This window comes from Delphinus delphis, chromosome 6 (genome assembly GCF_949987515.2).
Source record: "Delphinus delphis chromosome 6, mDelDel1.2, whole genome shotgun sequence".
Taxonomy (NCBI): Eukaryota; Metazoa; Chordata; class Mammalia; order Artiodactyla; family Delphinidae; genus Delphinus; species Delphinus delphis.
In genome coordinates, this window is record NC_082688.1 from 105,876,462 (window position 1) to 105,898,148 (window position 21,687).

The 21,687-nt window shown below is 40.2% G+C and overlaps 1 protein-coding gene across 4 annotated transcripts in view; it reads left to right on the plus strand.

Annotated features, from left to right (window-relative positions):
• Window positions 1–21,687, plus strand: part of MSRA (methionine sulfoxide reductase A) — a 369,470-nt gene that overhangs the window by 15,166 nt on the left and 332,617 nt on the right. Inside the window, exons 1-2 of one of the 4 annotated variants that reach the window (XM_060015256.1) lie at window positions 20,169–20,972; window positions 21,171–21,245. The exons of 2 other annotated variants lie outside the window; for them this stretch is intronic. Coding sequence is in view for 1 of the 2 variants with exons in the window: in XM_060015255.1 (XP_059871238.1) it covers window positions 20,960–20,972 (13 nt within the window). In the remaining variant the exon portion in view is untranslated. Of the gene's footprint in view, window positions 1–20,157; window positions 20,973–21,170; window positions 21,246–21,687 lie in introns of those variants that run through there. One more of the 4 variants, XM_060015255.1, reaches the window with a different exon arrangement.

Genomic DNA, 21,687 nt, shown 5'->3' on the forward strand with positions numbered 1-21,687 from the left:
GCAAACAAAGACATCTTTATTTCTTTTTCCCAATCTGTATACCTTTTATTTCCTTTTCTTATTGGCATTAGCTAGTACTTCCAGTATGATGTTGAATAGGAGTGGTGAGAGGGGACATCCTTGCCTTATTCCTGATCTTAGTGGTAAAGCATCTAGTTTCTCACCATTAATTATCATGTTAATATAGGTTTTTTGTACATGTTCTTTATCAGGTTGGGGAAGTTCCCCACTATGCTTAGTTTGCTGAAATTTAATATGTTGTTTTTAATGGTTGCATAATAGCTCATGGTATGTATGTACCACAGCTTACTAAAATAAACAAAGCTACTCTTTTTATCAGTTATTAAGGGTTTGGCTCCAGTAGCGCTGTAGATATGTTTATTAATCATGATATGTGATACACGTACTGTAAGCACTTATGAATACCTTCCCTGTAAATCTAGCCAAAGGAGATAAAGTTGGTGCCAGGTTATGCAGTGCCTCAAAGCCAATGTAAGTAAGGAGTTTGGATCAGAATGGAAAATGGGAAAAATGTAGGTTCTGCGGTGATGCATACTCTGGGGGGACATCAGAGGTTCAGACACACAGATGCTTACTGTCTGTCTATGAAGTATAAGCATCCTGTGGGTCTTGGATTCTTGCTAATACAATTTGGATTGGTTTCTAGATACAGCTGGGCAGCCAGGTTGTGGAATTGTTTATTCTGAGAACTTAAAGGTCAGTTTGCATCTAGAGTTATGACCTGGTTACGTTTAATGAACTGGACTAGAAAGTTTTATACCTTTACTATAAACCAGAGCTTGGCAGAATATGGTCTGTGGGTCAAATTTGGCCTATAGTCTGTTTTTTTAAAAATTAACCTTTTTATTTTGAGATAATTATAGATTCATGTACCGTTGTAAAAAATAATACAGAGAGATTCTGTGTACCTTTTACCCAGTTTCCCCAGTGGTAACATCTTGGAAATCTGTTGTGCACAATTAAGATATTGACAGTGATAGAGTCAATATACAGAACAGTTTTGTCACCACAAGGATCCCCTGTGTTGCCCCTTTATAGCCACTCCCACCTCCTTCCTTCCCTCCCCACCCCCCATCCCTAATACCTGGCAACCACTAATCTATTCTCCATGTCTATAATTTTATCATATCAAGAATGCTATATAAATGGAATCATACAGCATGTAACTTTTTGGGGTTGCTTTTTCAGTCAACATGATTCCCTAGAGGTTTGTTGAAGTTGTTGCACGTGTCAGTGTCAATACTTTGTTCCGTTTTATTGCAGAGTAGTATCCCAGGGTATGAATGTACCACAGTTTGTGTAACCATTCACCTACTGAAAGACATCTGGATTGTTTCCAATTTTTGGCTATTATGAATAAATCTGTTATGAACATTTGTGTACAGTTTTTTTATGTGAACATAGTTTTCATTTCTCTGAGATCAAGGCCCAAGAGTGCAATTGCTGTATCATATGGTAGTCACATGTTTAGTTTTATAAGAAAATGCCAGAATATTTTTCCAGAGTGGTTGTACCATTTTACATTCCCATCAGCAGTGTCTGAGTGATTCTGTCTGTTCATCCTTGCCAGCATTTGGTCACCAGTTTTTATTTTAGCCATTCTGATAGGTGTGTAGTGATATCTCATCATGGTTAAAATTTTTATTTCCCTCAAGGCTAATGATGTTGAACACCTTTTCATGCGCTTTCATGTCATTTGTGTATCCTCTTCAACGAAATGTCTTGGTAAAATGTTAGACATTTCTATTTGGATTATTTGCCCTTTTACTGATCATTTTTTAAAGTTCTTTATATATTCTAAGTATTAGTTCTTTGTCAGATACGTGGCTTGCAAATATTTTTTCCTAGCCTGTAGCTTGTTTTTTAATCTTCTTAGTAGAGCCTTTGCAGAGTAAAAGTTTTCAATTTTGATGAGTTCCAATTTATCAGTTCTTCCTTTTATGGATTGTGCTTTTGGTTTTAAGCCTAAGAACTCTTTGCCTAGCCTGATCCCAAAGATTTTCTCCTATTTTTTTCTGAAAGTTTTACGGTTTTACATTTTACATGTGAGTCTGTGATCCATTTTGAGTTAATTTTTTTAAAGTTTGAGATTTAGTTCGAGGTTCCTTTTTGTGTTTTTTGGCCTATGGATATCTAATTGCTGAAGCACCATTTGTTGAAATCCTGTGCTCCAAACGTTAGGGGAAAAGCCTTCAGTCCTTCATTGTTAAGTGTGATGTTAGCTGTAGATTTTTTGCAGATGCTCATTATTGTAATTCCCCTCTATTCCTAACTTGATGAGAGTTTTATTATAAATGAGTCTTCCACAACCTGTTTTTGTAAATAAATTTTTATTGGGACATAGGCATGCTTATTGGTTCGTCTGCTGTCTATGTCTGCTTTCACAGTACAATACCGGAACTGAGTATTTGTGACAGGAATCATGTGACCCTCAAAGCCTAAAATATCTATTATCTGGCCTTTTATAGAAAAGGTTTTCTGACTGCTGCTATAGTTTCACGACATCTTTCTTTTGGTTCTTCCTGTCTCTTGATATTGTAAGATGGTTACAAACTCTTAATTACTCTACACATGCATCTTCAATTGCCCAAGACTTAGACCCTGAGTTGTTGGCAGTGCCCACCTCAAAAGAAAGCAGAGTATGGATGTGTGTAGATCTGGCTGACTTCCAAAGGGCTTCCCTACTGTAACGTGTCTGTATTTCTATCAGCAGTAGTATTTTGGGTAGTTCTTACCTGCTAACTACTGTTAACTCCTTACCTTGCCCATCCACCTGAACAAATTACTTGCGTTGCACTGGCCCTTCTTTCCTGCCCAGATTCCCTGACTCTTGCTGTATGTTGTCTGCATTGCTGTGTTTTGAGAATGTTTACACGATGGGATGATCCATGACCTTAGTGATCTCTAAAGGGTCCAGTGGAGTGTGGCATTCTAAACTCAGTGACTCTTTACATTGTAGATACATATTTATTACGTTTCATTTTTCTAAGGGAGTTTTAAAGTTTTGACAAGTTATTGCTTTGGTTGAAAATGAGGACCTGGATAAACGATGACCTGAGTCCTTAAGTTAGGAAATAAGCGAATATGTTCCTTTGATCACTGAAAGGTAAACCACTGTGGTTTTGCACTTATTGATTATTAACCCTGCATCTCTGCATACACGTTTTGGTCTAGCTTCCTTCATCTACTCTCTCTAGAACATGCCTTGACCAATAATATCAATACCTCTGTTTCTTCTCTTCACCAAGCTTCCTTTTACCTGTTACCACCTCTGCTCTCAGCAGTGTCTTCTCTTACGCCCCAACACATTTGACCCTCATCTCTTAGAACCTTGAGCATTTTTTTCTTTACTATTCATTGGGTTTGCAGTCTTATTCTTTGAAGACATCTTATATTGTTGTCTTATTGTTTAACTTTATAATACTGATTTAACTTTATATACTTCTCTATAATGGCATTTTAAGTTTAGTGAGGGCTTATTTACTTATTCATATAAGTAGTACACAAATTTGTATAAGTAGTTTATTTGTAAAGCTCTACGCCTGTGCATGTTTATGTTACACATTAGTTATTAGTTAAATGAATGAAAGAATGATTGAGCTAATATTCTGTGTAGTATTAAGTTTGGAAGTTGTCTGTTCAATAAAATCCTTTTAGTATAGTACAGGTCAATAGATAGTAATATTAATGAATCTCAATAAATGGATGTTCTGTTTTTAACTTACCTTCCAGCACAAACTATCCATCTTTAGAAATTTGATTATGACCGCTTGTGAGAACCCAGTGGCTGACTTTCATAATAGTTGTTAGAGGAGATCCGAGCTCTTAGCTGCTACATTGTGATTTGTGTTTAATGTTTATGGCAGAGAAGTCTCTCTGCAAATGTGTAAACATATTGGTGGGTGAAGGAAGTGGTTCCCAGTGTGACAGAGGAAATATCTTAAAAAGACCTGATGTCATCTGCACTTTTCCCAAGGTTGTGTTTACATAAAAAGGCATTGTTTTATGTTCTAGAATCAAGAGATGATTTTATGATTTAACAAGTTCCACTAAGAGCTTTTGTAAGGTTATCAGTACCAGCATAACTACTATAGAGTTCACATAGCAATATTAGTCTCTGGATTTATTGAGTTTGCAGCATTCCTTTAGTATCATTCATATTTTTCTGCCGGGGGTAGAAAAATCCTCTCTTGACTTAATACCAAGATACGGAAACTCATTTACGCTTCAGCGTATGGTGCTGGGAAATGAACGCATGTTTACCATCTCTCTCTACGGGACCATTCATGACCATAGGTAGATGTTTGCCACCTCACTCTCAATAGGCAGTATTCAGAAATGTATTCGTTAGTGAGGGACGAGTTGGTTGGGTGGAAAGCACAGGCATTTAACTTTTGGACAGTGACTCTGAACTTCACTTCATGTGCTTACCAGCTGTGTGACCTTGAACAGATTTGCCTCAGTTTTCTCATTTGTAAAACGGAAACAGCGACACCTGCCTCAAATGGGTGTTTCTGGGAATAGATGAAATCATGGGGAAAGAGCCAGTGTGATGCCCGGCTCTCGACAGATGCACAGAATGCTTCATTCGCAGTATGATGTTCCAGTGGGGATGTTTGGGGAACAGCTTCCTGCTGTGTTGTTGCCCCTGTTCTGTAACAGTGGCTGGTGGCTGTGTCTTATCAGCATGCTCACCAAAAGAGCTGTGGTGTGGGTCAGGGAGGCTACCCGGCCACAGGCTCATCGTGACCCCAAACTCAACTTCATTTCCTTTCCTGGGCCAGCCTTCCTTTCAGAAGGATTGGCCCTGGATCCACCTGTGAGGCAGGGAGGTTGATCATTACTTAAGGCCATACTCCTCTCAGAGGACTTTGGGTGGCCAGCACGGGTGTGCGTGTACTCAGCCTCCACCCCCCACTCCCTGGAGATGCATCCTTCCTGACTGCCCGCTCCAGTCTCTCACAGGTGAACTGCTTTCTGGTTGATGAGCTCCCTGTCAGTAGAAGAGTTCGAGCAGAGCCTGGGTGATCCATTTATTTATTGGGCTGCACCGCACAGCATGTGGGATCTTAATTCCCAGACCAGGGGTCAAACCCATGCCCCCTGCCTTGGAAGTGCAGAGTCTTAACCACTGGACCGCCAGGGAAGTTTTTTTTTGTTTTTTTTTAATTGAAGTATAGTTGATTTACAATGTTGTATTAGTTTCTGGTGTATGGCATGGGTGATTCTTTATTGGGGTGTTTGTGGAACCCTTGGCAACAGTGGTGGCTGCAGTTGTTGCTGTTAGAGTGCCTCCCAGCTCTGTGTTCCCTTTTCCAGAGTCCAGCGCCTTTCCCCAGGGTGTCTCCACACAGCTGCCACGAAGTACGCAGCATCAGCAGGAGAGACAAGAGGGTCTTGGGATGGAGTGTGGTGGAATCCGAACACTTGAGAGCAGAGGAAGAAGAGCCACTAAGGATTCATTGAAAAGGTTGTTAGAAAAGAGAAAGGAGTACTCAAGAAACCAAGAGGGCAGAGACTATGGAGAAGACAGGGATAGTCAGCCATAACCACTGGCTTTCGTGGGAGTGGGGACAGGAGGGCAGAAGCTGGGGACTGGGGTTCGGTGGTTAGGAAGTGGAGACTAGAACGGATTCCATCTTCTCTTTCAGCAAGGCTGGCTGGAGTGGAAAGAAAATAGGACAACAGTTAAGTTCAAAAGGGAGGTAATTTTAAAAGATAGGAGTGACTCAAGAATGCATATATTCTAAAGGGGGAAGATATGGGAGGATGTTAGAGAAACGATGTCCACTTAAATTTGTGCTGCTTTTCGTCATTTTACATGTGGCTTCTTCTTCACTACCAGTCCTCTTTTGTTTTTTTATTTCATGGTTATTTTCCTGCTTCCTCTTCCTTCCTTACTCCCTCCATCCCTCCCTCTTTCCCCCTCTTTTCGTCTCCTCCTCTCTCCCCTTTTGAGATTTGTCTGTTAATGGATTTCTTACAACCCTGTCCTTTTAGATATCACGAGTACCACAAGCGGTCTGGGTATGGTGCCTTCTTATTGTCCATTTAAGAAGAAACTCGTGTTGTCCATTGGGCCCAGTCCTCCCTCTTCAGCTTTGTGTTAATCCTTCCTAATGCTCTTTACGTTGTTACTGCATGATTTGCGTATCAAGCCACATCTCAGGGCATTGTATTTCCCCTGTGTTGTTACTAAGTTTTTCACTTTCATGCTTAGTTCTTTGAAGGTTTTGGGATGCAAGCCCAACCAGTTTTTATCAAGAACGGTGGCACAGTGCACTGTGCAGAATAATTTTTTGATTTAGAACTGATACAAGGCCAATGTGGGAAAAGTTAGTTACTGCTTTCCAGTAAGTATTTTGTAACTGTCCTCTTTGGAGGGGAAGAGGTGAGCGCAATGAAGATGCCCCTCTGTCCTCCTTCCTTCTCCTCCTCCTCTTGTCAGCCAGCATGATATTGAGTGTAATAAGCCATGTTGGAGACAGCATGGAGAAGCCGTAACATGAGAGATGCTGTGTATGGGCAGTCTTTATAGGCATATGCTACATACACCTGGTGCCCTGGGTGAGAGTGATAGGGTGGGTGATGTATGCTCACCAGGGGTCATCTCCCCCACGCCCTTGTCGAGGAGCTGCTTCAGCCCCCTTCACAGGGCTCCTGCCAGACCTAGACTGTCTACTGTGACTGCCCTGGCATTGCTGGTTCCTTGGGGTAGGATCTGACCTTCCCAGGGCTTGGGTGCCTCTCCTCTAGGGACAGGAGCTGGAAACTGCAATTATGGAGCTGACTGGGAAGCCCACCCTGCCACAGGGCCCTGGGAGGCTGTAGATTTGCTTCTCCGTGGCCTCGCCCACAGACTTTGAGCATTTCCCTCCAGGCATGTGGCATGTATACATTTAGGTTTTGAGAACCAGATGAGTGGTAGAACCTGATTCAGCAATCTGGTCTGGTTCTTCTTCTTTTTTTTCTAGAAAAATAAAGCTCTCTATTAAAGTAGCATCACTAGTTAGAGGATTCCTGACTAGAAGAGATGATATTTGCAGAGATCCAAGCTCCTGGTATAAACTGACAGCTTTGTTGTTAAGCCCAACTATTATCGAGTATAGCATCATAAAAGCTTGACCCTTTCTTTTTTCCTACTTCAAGGAAAACTTTTACTAGTCTTCTATATTTTGCATTTCTGAAGTTAATAATCACAGGGTTTATGGCTTATAGCGTGACTCCCACGAGCCAGTTAAAGCTTTTCTCGTATGGCCACTTTTGTTCTGCTCACCAAATCCAAGGTGAGAAGCCACTGCAGCCCCTCGGAGTGACCACTGAAGGTAGGCTCATGCTTTTGGGGTTTTGGCTATGCCACTAATTCGCTGTGTAACTTTGGGCAATTTACTTACCTTCTCTGGCCGCACATTGGCTTATCTATAAACAGGGCTTGGAAGCAAAGTTCCTGGAGGTTCTTTTCCATTCATGCAAAGACTTAAAGTGCTTTCTTTGCATTATGCTTACGATTTCCTCTCTTACCTTCAGAATTAATCTCCTTCCTCAGAAGCTTATTAACTCCAGCTCTGGGCCCTGCATCTTTCTTGCATAGTTGTACTTGCATTTTGCCCCTCTTCTCTTCTGTTCTTTTTTCCCCTTGAGGAAAAGGCAGAGAAAAGGAGAGAAAATGGAGGCATGCAACATGGTTGAAAATACAGTTACAATGTTTCCTGATAGCCTCATTCTCAATCTAGAGGAAGTTACTTTGGCAACTGTGAATCCATCTCTCTGCCTCCAAACTAACTTTATCCTTCCTTATTTTATTTTGGTGGGACAGCTTCTTACAGAGTAAAAAATCTATATATCTGGTTTTATTCTTGAAAATTCTTAGAGACCAACCTTTTTTCCTATATCTGAATATTTGAAAGTATAGTTGAAGCAAACCCACAGGAGTTTAGAAGTAGAAGTACACCGTGGTTTTCTTAATGAGCAAAGTTCTTCTCACACAGACTACACGTGGACCTTGTTCTTTGCAGACTGCTGGTCCTGTAGTCATCTGTAACTCTGTCTCCTAAATGTGAAATTTGTCTACAGTTTTTCCTTCCAAAGTCTAGTCTCTTCCTAAGTACTGTGGCCAGGTTTTTTGCAGTGCCCATGTGGCCAGCCCTTGTCCTATAAACTGTCAGTCTGGAAAGAGAAGTAGTTAATGGGCTGCAGAGGCAGGTTGAGGTTGGGTGCTGGGGAAATACTTGGGCAAGATGTCACAGCACAGATCGAAGCAGGAGTAGTGCCGGGGCAGGATAGGGCCAGGTCACCACTGCAGGAGGTGGCAGACCTAGTTAGGGCTGTGCACAGATGCAGTCTGAGGGCAGTCCCAGATCGCCATCAGGAAGGGGTTGATCAGGAGGCATCACCGGGGCTAGTGTGAATGAGACCATGTGTAGGGTCCTCCTCTGAAGCTGCTGGCACCCCTTTGGTGGTCTGAACCTCGCCTAGCTGACTGTATAACTACTTGCATTTGGGGGCCTCCTCCTCTTGACTCAAACCCCAGTTCCAAACCACAGAAGTCCAAAGCCATCCTTAAGAGTCCTCTAAATTCTGGAGTGTGTGTGGGATGCTTGTGTTGTTTTGGTTACCTCTGCCTCCTGGTTCCTGCATCCCTAGGTACTCTCTCTTTTTCACACTGAATTGACCCCTTTAGCATTATATCTACCGAACCCCACATAGCACAGGTGAGGATGTTGCAGACTTTACTGAAGGTTGGGGCAGAAGCGCTGGAGGAGGGGCTGACTGCATAGGGCAGAGCCAAGGGGTGAAAACCCTGTGCACGGTCCGGCTCCCCAGCGCCTTTGCCCAGCCCTCCAGGCTGCTTCGCAAGGCAGGGCCGAGCCTACGCCTTTCTGGTTCCTCTCGCTTCCCCCACTGCTCATTCCTCACTTCCTTTTTTCTCTTTTTTTTAAGATTTTTTTTTTTTTTTGATGTGGACCATTTTTGAAGTTTTTATTGAATTTGTTACAATACTGCTTCTGTTTTGTGTTTTGGTTTTTTGGCTGCGAGGCATGTGGGATCTTAGCTCTTTGACTAGGGAGCGAACCCGCACCCCCTGCATTGGAAGTCTTAACGACTGGACCGCCAGGGAAGTCCCTCATTCCTCACTTCTTTCAACCTCTTTCTAAGAAAATGTAAATCTTCTCACGGAGCAGATCTAGCACTTCTCTATGACATGGGTTCTAGCTAATATCCAGATCTAAGGGTCTCACTTTCTCTTTCAAAAACCATATCACGTTGTTTTCTCAGAGACCAAGGACTTTTCCCGCATTGATCTGGGATTAAATTTTGTAGTATTGGGGCTTCAACTGGATGCCAAATGAAGCAGATTTGAGACTGTGGAGAGGGAATGGTAAAGAGCGATTGGGTCTAGAGGGCCCTTCTTCCCACTGAGGGGTATTTGTGAACCTCTCAGTCTTGTGTACGTTTTATCAGTCTCCCCACCTCCCTCTGGACAGTAACATCTTTGAAGGCAAGGACTGTTTCCGCTTCTCTACCTTATTGCTGTGTCACCAGCAAGGTGCCTTGAACATAGTAGGTATTCAGTAAATACCGAGCAAATAGATGGGTCAGTGTGGTGCTAATGGATGATTTAAAAAGTTAATAATTTCTTCTCTTAAGGAGTTTATAGTTCAGTCAGGAAGACAAAGATAACATAGATGAGAATAGTTAAGGCATGAACCTTGTGGCACTGATGCGAGGGTGAATTTTTTAAGAATTTGGAAGTGCTTACGGTTATTTACATTCTTTGTTGTATATGTTGTATTTAAATAAAATTCAGACTCCTTTCCAGCTTATCACTAATTCAGACACATTTTTTTTCCAGATTAAAAACAGAAATGTAAATGCATATTTCCAGGGATTTTTAAAGTGCACCAAAGATTATGAATTTCATCTTAGCATCAGCAAATGATGATCGAGTTTTAATAAGGTATTTTGAACTTAGTACGTCTAAAACTCAGGTTAGTTTTGTTTTCTGGCTAATTATTCTAATGGGGAGATATTTCCATGGAGGTATTTGGATAAAATATTGTTTGGGGGTGTATGACACGTTTCCTTGTATTTTTAAAATCTCTTGGGTATTTTAAGGGAAATTTAATCCATCTAATTTTGATCTAAAGATAATTTACTCCAATAATGGAGAAATATTTGATATCCAGAGAAATCTGTTGATACTATTAAAGCTTTTCTCCTGGGAAATAAGAAATCATATTTTTTCAAGGGTAAATCACAAACCTACAATGTCGAATTTTTCTACTTTTTAAGTGAAGCCTGAGTTTAGCATCAAATCAGTCAGTACAGATCAGTTATTTTTGTTTTTAATTTTTTTAGTCTTTCTTTTTCCATGCATAGAACATTTTCTTCAAGGAGGTTTTCTTTTTTTCTTATTCTGACAATTTTATCTGCTGTCTTATTTTTTTTTCAAGCAATGCTTTTGGAAGATTTAAGGTAATAAAACAATTTTGATGTCTGTGGATGACTGGTGTCTGTGTTCAGGATATTTCAGACCTGTCAGAAGCTTGGAAATGCCATTTGAATGTGTTTCTTAATTTTAATTTTAAAACACTTTGTCTGAGAACTAGATACCAGTCCTAAATGCATATTTTGAATTTAAAGGAGGAGGTTTAGGGCAAGATACAGCCAAATTTCCTACTCTTCAAAGACCTGAAATCCATTTACAAGTAGAAAAAAGAGGTCATGATGTCACTGTTACGTTTGGAAGTGAAATGTGGAAGAACTTGGACCGTGTCAGAGTGTGAGAGGGTCTTCAGTGGCAGCCCAAGAACCTGGGGCAGGGTCTGGTGTTTCAGCCGCCTGGCCGCTCAGAGACGCTGCTTCTCCAACACCTCTGCCTTCTCTCTGGGCTTGTCCTCACATCCAGGGGTGACTTCTTCTGGTCCCCTATGGACGGTGGTGTCCCCAGCTCTTCTCTTTCCAGGGTAGGCTTTGCATCTCTGACTTGGGCCTTAGCCCTGTTTCCCTTCTCCACTGGGAGCCCCTGGCCGGAAGTCTGGAGGGGGGGGGCCCAGCTCTTGCTCTACAGCCCTCTGCTGCCCACAGCAAATGGCAGTTAAGCCCCCAGGCCCAGCTGGCCCATGGGCTCTAATGCCTGGGCCATTGCAGTAGTCTCCTGGCCTCTCTTTCCTTTAGTTCAGCAAGCAAATCATAGCCAGATAAGTCTTCCTGAAATATCATTTCACATGAGATCAGCTCAATTGTAGTGGAAGTTCATAGACTGGAGACAGACTGCCTGGGTTCAGTTCCAGCTCTGCCATTTATTTATTTATTAAAATAATTTGTTTTATTTATTTTTGGCTGTGTTGGGTCTTCGTTGCTGTGTGTGGGCTTTCCTAGTTGTGGCAAGCAGGGGCTACTCTTTTTGCGGTGTGTGGCCTTATTGCGGTGGCTTCTCTTGTTGCAGAGCACAGGCTCTAGGAGCGCGGGCTTCAGTAGTTGTGGCACACGGGCTCCGTAGTTGTGGCTTGCAGGCTCTAGAGTGCAGGCGCAGTAGTTGTAGTGCACAGGCTTAGTTGTTCCGCAGCCTGTGGGATCTTCCTGGACCAGGGCTGGAACCCATGTCCCCTGCATTGGCAGGCAGATTCTTAGCCACTGTGCCACTAGAGAAGTCCCTCTGCCATTTATTAACTGTGTGACTTTGGGAAAGTTGTATGACCTTGGGCAAGTTAGTTAAGCTCTGTATGGCTCAGTTTCTTAGCCTGAAAAATGGATTGATAATACCCTTATGAGGTAGGATTATTATTATGAGAATTAAATGAAATAAAATGAGAAGTGTTTAGAACAGTGTCTGGCACATAGTAAATGCTAAATAAGTACTAATTATTGTTATCATCCCCTCTACCCCCCCTTCTAAGATTTACTGTAGACCAGCATTTTCCACAATGTGGGACTCCTAACACAGGGTGATATTAAATGGTTCAAGGGTATGGCAGTAAATGACACTGAACCACGGTGAGAAAACTATTCCTTTTTTCAACTGTCTTTCAGCTGTTCTGATTGTATCAAGGTGAAAGTGTCAGTTTGGTGTTTGAATGTTTCTGACCCTTCTCCAGCACTTGTTAATCTTTCTTCTTAATAGAGATAGGCCTCCAGCTTAGAGACAGCTTCAGGCTTCCGCAATTTAATAACACCCATTTTTACAGTATTTACTATGTCTGGCAAATACTGCTGGTTTTCATTGTCTAGTTGTATTATAAAGTCTCCTTTAGAAATGAATCTAGGTAAAATAAGCGAGTTTAAAGAACGTTAAGCCAATAATGCACAAGTCATGCTATAATTTGAAATATGGCAAAAATCATAAACGTGGTGCCCAGATGCCTGAGGTTTGAGGAAACACCATAAGGCACAGGCTTCGGGCTTCCTGGTTGTCGGGACCCTTCCTGTTCTCACGGGCCTCTGTTTCAGCCAGACTGCCTCACCGATTGCTGACGTGTCTTGCTCATTCCTGCCTTTGGGTTTTTCCTCAACACTGCGCTCCAGGTTCCACTTTTCTGATTATCATTCATCCTTCAAAGGTTAGTTAAAACTAACCTCCTCTGTAAGGCCTCCCCAACACCTCACTCCCTGTCTCTCTCCTTCCTCCAGACTTTATCACATTCATTGCCTGTTCCATGTATTGGGCAGTCATTTTTTGGTGTGTGATATCTGTTATGTCCATGTGCATCTTCTGTTTCTGCAACTGGAAGAAAGGGGCTGGGAGCTCCTTCAGGGTGGGGACAGTGTCTTGGTCAGTCTCTCCTTTGGGGCCTAATACAGTGTCTTGGAGGCAGAAAATGTTGCTAAACATGTGAATTATTCGGTGTCTGTATTGAGGTATCATTTTTATATACCGTAAAATTCACCTGTGCTGAGTGTACAGTTTGATTATTTTTAATAAATTGATACAGTGGTGAAACAGTCAATGCAGTTCAGGTGAAAACACTTCCGTTAGCCCCCAAAGTTCTCTCCCGCCCGTTTGCCATCAATCCCCTCTCCTACCCCAGACCCACACCACAGACGATCTGCTTTCTGTTTCTATAGTTTGAAAAGTTCTGTCTTTTAAATGTGTTTCATAGATATGGAGTCATGCAATATGTAGTCTTGTCTGGCTTATTTCCCTTAGTACAGTGTTTCTGAGGTTCATCCTTGTTGTTGCGTGTATTAGTAATTTGTGCCTTTTTATTGTGTGGTAGTGAAAGGTAGACAACATTTTGTTTATCCGTTCCCCACATGGTGGACTTTTGGGTTGTTTCCAGTTTTTGTCTGTTAAGAAGAATTCTGCAGTGAATATTCATGTGCAGGTCTTTGTGTGGATGTATGTTTGCTCACCCATAGACTTAGGGGTGGAAATTGCTGTTTCCTGTGGTGAGCATAAGTTGAACTTCTAAAGAAACTGTGAGGCTGTTTACCATTTTACTTTCCCATCACAATATATGAGGTTCCAGTTTCCAGCATCCTTACCAGCACCTGATGTAATCTTTTCCCCCTTAGCCTTTCTAGTGGGTGAGGGAGGATGAATCAAGGATGACTCTTGGATTTTTAGGTTGAGCAACTGAGTGTTTGGTATTGTCATTTAATGGAGGCTGAGAGAGGAACGAACTTTTTTGAGAAAAATCAAGATTTCTGTTTTGGCCAAGTGGACTTTGAGGTGCCTATTAACCATTCAGAGGGATTGTTAAGTAGGTAGCGGGATGTATGAGGCCACCTGTGTTCATTGGGTCTTCCTGAGTTCCTTAAGTAGTGGAACCTGGAATAGTTGCTTCAGTTTTCTGTACTCTAGATATGTGTCTGATGGTCTGGACAAGTCACATAACTTCTTTTGATGTCAGTTTCCTCCTCTGTAAAGTAAAATAACACCTGTCTTCCTCCAAAGGTTGGATGAGTGAATGAATTAAGGAATATGAAAGTGCTTATTATCATGATTATTATTATTAATGCATGATTACCTTTTGTTTATTTCATTTTTGTGTTCATTGTGGCTTCTAACCCCATATTTCGTACATAAGCTCAGTAAATACTGAATTAGTCAATGAATGCAGCTAACAACTAAGTGTGTAATGTTAGAGAAGGGAGAGAGAGGAGAAATAAGAAAGGAGGAGAAAGAGAGAGGGGAGGAGAGAGGAGAGAGTGGTTATAATTTGGATTGGCTTTAGGAAGGATGGCCATCACAATTTCACATTCGAACTTTGTAGAAAGGCAATTTATCTTTTATATTATGACACCAGGAAGGAACATGGAAGAGTTAGGATTTGGGGAGATGTTTAAATAATGTTTATCACGTCAAGTGTAATATTTTGTGAGTGTCTTATCTTCATACAGACTTTAAGCTTCTTGAGGGCTGCGGTGGCTTGTGATGAGCCTCTGGATTCCCCAGAGCATTAGCTTACTTCTTCACGCATAACGTGAACACAGCAAATGTGTATGAAATGATTGAGTGTACTTTTTAAACTTCTCTCCTCATTCTAACTAGAGTGAAATGTATTTGACTTTTGGTTGGTGGGTAGATGACTCTTCAGCATGTTCTTTCTTTCTCGTGTCTGTAGGATGTTGTGGACATGCTTCTCTCATAGCTGATGGATGACCTGAAATTTTACATACCAGCTGTTTACATACCAGCCCCGTGATGGCAGGGGCTCCATGTCCTTAGCACACGCCTGGCACATAGTCATTGTTCAGATAATGCTTGAGTTAGTCCTGAGTGGATGACTGTATTCAAGACTTAATGAATAGCTGGGAAAGAAGACCAGACTCATGCTCTTTGGGGTTTCAGATTATAGATGTAAAGATATAAATCTAGGGAGCAAAGGGAAGTAGGTAAATGGTCCAATAACTCAATTTTCTATCTTGTGGACAAGGTAGATATAATCTCGATATGGTTAGGCAGTAGCTCCCCATGACTGTCTTACGTTTCAGATGACAACATTAGCTCATATTGTAAATATTCTGAGAGGGCTACAACCTTAGAAGTTATTGTAGGTTAGCTCATTAGGGAGTGTTTTCCCAGATTGGCTTAAAGTAAAGGATTTTTAATTTTTTTTTAAGAAAAACTTTTTTGTCAAACGAAATCTTGTGTGAACCCCATATACACACATCACAAAAGCAGAAGAACTACTCTGGTCGATGCAGGGTTGATGCCCTGGAACCTTGCCTGTTTATCTTTTCCTTGTCCTCTGTGAAAGCCCTGCAGCATCTCCAAGGATCCCTGCAAGGAAGTTTGAAAAACCACAGGTTTAGAGGAAGTCTGTGCATTTTGACCCCCTGTTTCTTCTGCTACCCTCAGTACACTTCTCCTGAGTCTGTAGAAAGACTTAACCATGCTACTGTCTGTAACCACTAACTTACAGGCTAGATAAAACTTCTGAGAATCAGTCCCTTCTGACTGTACATTCTGTCTCAGAGCTTGAGTCAGTAGAAGATTTTGAGGCCACCAGTGAATCAGATAAACAGTACACACATGATCAATATCCTGTGTGGGTGCAGAGGGTAGTGTCCTATTTAAGTGGATAGCTGGGAGAGGGAACCGCAGGGAGGTGGAGGAGAGGCAGGGATTAAAGGGTTGAGTCAGATCATGGGTTAGCACTGAGAAGACCCTGGTAAGCCCTCTGGGATCAGACCACATGGGAAGAGCTAATGCATAGTGTTTCCTTTATGTAAGAGGCTGAAAGGGTTTTTGAGGGTTTATCATGGGGTATAATCATTTACAACACTCAGAAATACTGGAAAGATGGACTGCACCTTTTTTGCTTATCAAGATATAATTCACATACCATAAAATTCACCATTCTATAGTATATAATTCAGTGGTTTTTAGTGTATTTACTAGGTTGTGCAACCATCATCTATACTAATTCCACAGCATGTTCATCGCTCCAAGAGGAAACCGTGTACCATGAGTGCCACTCCCTGTTCTTCTCGCTGCCCAGCCCCTGGCAACCACTGGTCTTGTGTCTATGGATTTGTCTATTCTGGACCTTTCATATAAGTAGAAGCATACAATAGGTGGACTTTTGTGTCTGGCTTCTTTCACTTAGCATAAATTTTTCAAAGATCATCCATGTTACAGCGTGTAATAGTGCTTCATCCCTTTTTATTGCTGAATAATATTCCAGTGTATGGATAGAACACATTTTGTTTACCTATTCAACAGTTGATGGACACTTGGATTGTTTTCACTTTTTGGCTACTATGAATAATGCTGCTATGAACATTTGTGTTCAAGTTTTTGTGTAGAAATATGTTTTGATCCACTGTGACAATCTCTGTCTTTTATTGGTGCATGTAGATTATTATTATTATTTTTATTTATTTATTTTTTGCGGTACGTGGGCCTCTCACCACTGTGGCCTCTCCCGCTGTGGAGCACAGGCTCCGGACTTGCAGGCCCAGTGGCCATGGCTCACGGGCGCAGCTGCTCCGTGGCATGTGGGATCCTCCTGGACCAGGGCATGAACCCGCGTCCCCTGCATCGGCAGGCAGACCCCCAACCACTGCACCACCAGGGAAGCCCGGTGCATGTAGATTATTGATGTGCAAAGTGATTATTGATATAGTGGGATAAATATCTACCATATTTGTTACATTTTCTATTTGTTGCCTTGTTTTGTGTTCCTGTTTTTGTCTTCTATTTTTTTCCTGCCTTTTGTGGTTTTAATTGAGCATTTTGCATGGTTCAGTTTTCTTGCCTTTATCAGTATATCCATTATACAACTAGTTCAAATCCACTTTCAAATAACATCATACTTCTTCATGGGTAGTGCAAGTACCTATAATAACAAAATAATCCTAAATCCTCCTTCCTGTCTCTTGAATCATTGCTGTCATTCATTTCACTTATATTGTACATTAGCATACATCAGCATATATACATATATGTACATACATAAGCATATATAATTGAGTACATTATTGCTGTTATTTTGGACTGTTATCTGTTAGATCAGTTAAAAATAAGAACAATAAAAGTTTTTATTTTACCTTCACTTATTCCTTCTTCAGTGCTCTTCCTTTCTTTATGTAGATCCAAATTTCTAATCATGAAAGGTGTTGGGTTTTGTCAGATGCGATACAAGTGGTTTCTGTCCTTTATTAATATAGTATATTACCTTGATTGATTTTTCTCTGTTGAACCAACCTTGTATTCCTGGTATAATCCGTTTTTATGTGTTGCTACATTCAGTTTGTTAGTATTTTGTTCAGAATTTTTCATCTGTATTCATAAGGGATATTGGTCTGTAGTTCTCTTGCAGTATCTTTGTCTGATTTTCTGTATTGTTTTTCTATTCTCTATTTCATTTATTTCCACTCTAATCTTTATTGTTCCTTCATTGGTTATTTAGGAGCATTATTTAATTTCCGTATATTTGTGATTTTCCCAATCTTCTTTTCCTGTTATTGGTTTCTACTTTTATTCCATTGTGGTTGGAGAATTACTTTGTATAATTTCAGTTCCTTTAAATTTATTGAGGCTTGTTTTATGGCCTAACATATTGTCTGTCCTGAAGAGTGTTCTGTATGCACTTGAGAAGAATGTACATTCTGTTGCTGTTGAGGACAGTATTGTATAGATGTCTGTTAGTTCTAGTTACTTTACAGTGTTGTTCAAGTCCTTTATTTCCTTGCTGAATATCTATCTAGTTATTTTATCCATTATTCAGTTGTGTACTTAAGTCTGACTCTTTTTGGAGAATTGTCTATTTCTTTAATTATTTCATTTTTTGCTTTATGCATTTTGGGGCTCTTAAGTGTATATATGTTTATAATGGTTGTATCTTCTTGATTAACTGACCCTCTTTATCATTATAATTGTTCTTATCTTTCTCTAGTAATAATTTTTGTCTTAACATTTATTCTCTCCGATCTTAGTATAACCACTCCAGCTTTCTTTTGATTGCTATTTGTTTGGTGTATATTTTTCCATCCTTTTACTTTCAACCTATTTGTTTCTTTAAATCTAAAGTGTGTCTCTTATAGAGAGCATATAGTTGGACCATTTATTTTTATTCATTCTGCCAGTCTCTGTCTTTTAATTGGAGACTTTAGTTTATTTAAATTTAATTAAATACTGATAAGGTTGGGTTTGCTTCTGCCATTTTGCAATTTTCTATATGTCTTTGTCTTCTTTGTTTCTTTGTTGTTCCATTACTGCTTTCCTTTGTGTTAAATAAATATTTTAACATGGTAACAATTTAATTCCCTTGTTGTTTTCTTAGTGATTGCTCTGGGCATTACAGTTAACATCTTAATTTATAACAGTCTAATTCAGATTAATACCAACTTAATTTCAATAGTATCTAAAAACGTTGCTCCTTTGTAGCTCTGTTCCATCCCTCCTTTATTCTGTTGTTACAAATTACATCTTCATACATTATGTGCCCATCAACATAGACTTATAATTATTGCTTTATGCTGTTGTCTTTCAAATCAGATAAAAGAAAAAAAAAGTTACAAACAAAAAATATATTTCTACTGTCTCTAACATTTGCTTCTGTGGTTACCTTTACTTGCACTCTTTATTTCTTCATGTGGATTTGAGTTGCTGTCGAATCTCATTTCTTTGCAGGCTGAAGGAAAAGTTCCTTTAGTATTTCTTCTAGGGCAGATCTTCTGGTGATAAACTCTGTTTTTGTTTATCCGGGAATGTCTTAACGTCTCCTTGATTTTTGAAGGAGAGTTTTGCTGACAGAATTCTTGGTGGATGGTGTTTTCCTTTCAGCACTTTCAATGTGTCATCCCACTGCCTTCTGGCCTCCATGGTTTTCAGTGAGCAGTCAGCTGTTAGTCTTATGGAGGCTTCCTTGTACTTGAGGAGTCACTTCTAGCTGCTTTCAAGATTCTCTCTTTGTCTTTAGCTTTCAACAGTTTGATTAGAAATTGCAAATCCACTGTTACCCTGCCCATCAGTCCCTATCTGAAAGGATAGTATGGAACACTTTATTGTTAGTACTTTAATCTGACCCTTATGATATCTCGGTAGCATTTCTCTCATCTGTCAACTTTATGATTTTGTAGCATGTGGTTTTGTTTTTCATTATTGTATTTCATAGTTTTATAGAACTTCAGAGTGATATTTATGTGATTGATCCCCATAATTCATTCACCTAACAGATTTGTTGAGCCCCTGAATATGAAAGGCTCCATGCAAGACTTTCAGTTTTCTTAGGTAAGTGACAAATGGTCCTGCCTGTGAGGGTGACACATTTGGTTGGTAGAGGACACATACTCAACAAATTGTTACACAGTTAGCATGAAGGTGTACTGAGTATAAACAGAGTGTTTTGGGAGCGCAGAGGAGGAAATTACTGATTTTTATATTTGATAGAAGAGCAAACTAAGGATTATATAGATCAAGCAATTTAAGACCTTGAGGTTACATAAGTTAGAAGGACTGAGCCAAGGACTAGAACCTACTATTCTGGGTTCTTTCTATGAAACCATGTATAGAGTTTGGCTATTCTGTGTTTTCAAGCATCAGAGGTAAAAATGATTTCTTAAATGAAATATCAGAAAATGATTTGGTCGATGTCAATGCTGTTGGTGCCTGGATTTGGATACCATACCCAAGTTTCCTGTTTTCAGATATATTATTTGATCCACAAAGGACAGGTACATGTGTGAAGCACAGACCGGCTGTTTTGCTTCAAAAGGTGTGCATGCTACAAATAAAAATAAACAGTATTTATTTATACTTACTAATTGTACAAGTATGGATTTAGTAAACAAGTGGCTGTGTTGAAACTTGAAGTTCAAAATATGAAAAGATGCTTAATTTTACTCAGTCCACTCTTTTTTCCCTTTTAATTGTGTTTTGAAAAGAATTCTTTCCCCCCTTCATCTCCAGTAAAATTTTGGCTAAGTACAGTTTATATTAGAGTTTCCTTGAGCATAGGAATTGCTGATCAGTCAGAACTCTGCTCTTTTCCCTTAGGATAAAGCATGACTTATTTGGGCATACAGTTTTAATTTCAGTCTGCATGCCTCCTTTTCTGTTCTCCCATGATTCTTTGCCGCAGGGCAAGGGAAAGCAAGCCTTATAAAAAGAAATACAGTATGTGGTGCTTATTAAAGTTACATACATCTCTTCTCACAGGAGAATTTTGATTTACTGCAGGTTGTGCATATGTCGCATATGGACATTTCTAGGGAACAGATTCCTTATCGCTGAACAGCGAATGGCTTCTAGTACTCCATTATTGCTCCGGAAACATGTTAGTAATGATGATGAAAGGTAGGCTACCATGAAATCCGTAAGGTGATTTGGCAGAAGTCGATGCTGTTGGTGCCAGGATTTGGGTACCGTACCACAGTTTCCTGTTTTCAGATGTATTAATCGATCCGCAAAGGACATCTTTTGGAGACAAGAATTCCGACAGGCTGGCACAGGCTGGACCTCCGCCAAGACTGCTCGGAAGGTTGCCATACTGGGAGCAAAAGAGTGAGAGGGAGAAAGAGAGAGAGGGAAGGGGGAGAGAGGCAGAGGGAGAGCTGAGGAAAGAAAAAAGGCAAGACTTGGCACAGCACAGTCAAATCAGCTTCTTTTGTCTGCTTTCTCGGCTTGAGCTTCAGGAAAGAAAACCGTCCTGGGGTACAGAAAACTCAGAACTTTTGGGTGTTCAAACTTAGAAGGCTTTTTAAGTCTCTTGGGCTATTTGAAAGTGTTGGCACATACAATGACGTTTAGTCACCAGTATTAAGGGAAATAAAAGCCTTTTTCAAAATGAAGCTTCCACAGTGTCCATGCATTTGGGAAATACTGTATTTGATTTTTTGGCATGTATGATTATACTATGAGAGACAGGATTGACAATATAGAAGATGGCAAAGGCAAATTTCTAATTAGAGAGACTTAATTTTCTACAAAATAAACTTTGTTCATCAGTACAAACCTGCTTTCAAATCAAATCAGACCTCCTTCGGAATGTGTTCAGAACGTAAGTTTTTAGATTTTATTTTATTTCATTTTTTCCCATTTGTAGACATTCACTTTTTAAGGACCCTTTCTAAGATTTTATCAACACAGCCAGGAAGTCAGAGTCAAAGTTGTTTTATCCATGTGTTTAAGAAAACGTTTTCTTAAAGCAACAGCTTTTATTTCTGCTGCTTCATGCTGTCCTAACTACATCCCCCAGCAATGAGTGACAACACCGAAGACCAGAAAGGCAAGCTGAAGACACCAGACTTCGCTTGAAGGGCAAACAAGAAATGTGAGCTTGGTCATTATTTTTGTGTGTGTCTTTGCTCTGAACCAGTTTTTGGAGGTGGGTGGGGAGGTGTATGTGTCTAAAAGATGTGTGCGATTAGGGAGTTCTCATTGTGAGAAGGAAATGATAAAAGGTAATTTTTATGATGCTGGCAGAAATGGCTGGGAATGGCAGAGAATAGCAATTTAAATCTTTTGGATAAGAAGTAGTGAGCTGTGTTTGAAATACTTGGAGAAAAATTCTATTGTTTTTAGCCGATTAGATTGTATAATTAAACGATGACTATAGCCTGCCTCTCTCAAAATGTTTTAAGTAGAAGGAAAATCTAGAAAGTTCATCAATTTTCTTTCCAATACTACCTGGTGTTTTACTTAGGTATATGCCTTATATCTAATTTCTCAACAATAAATCCTTCCTATTAGGCCTGGTTATGGTTGGATTGTGA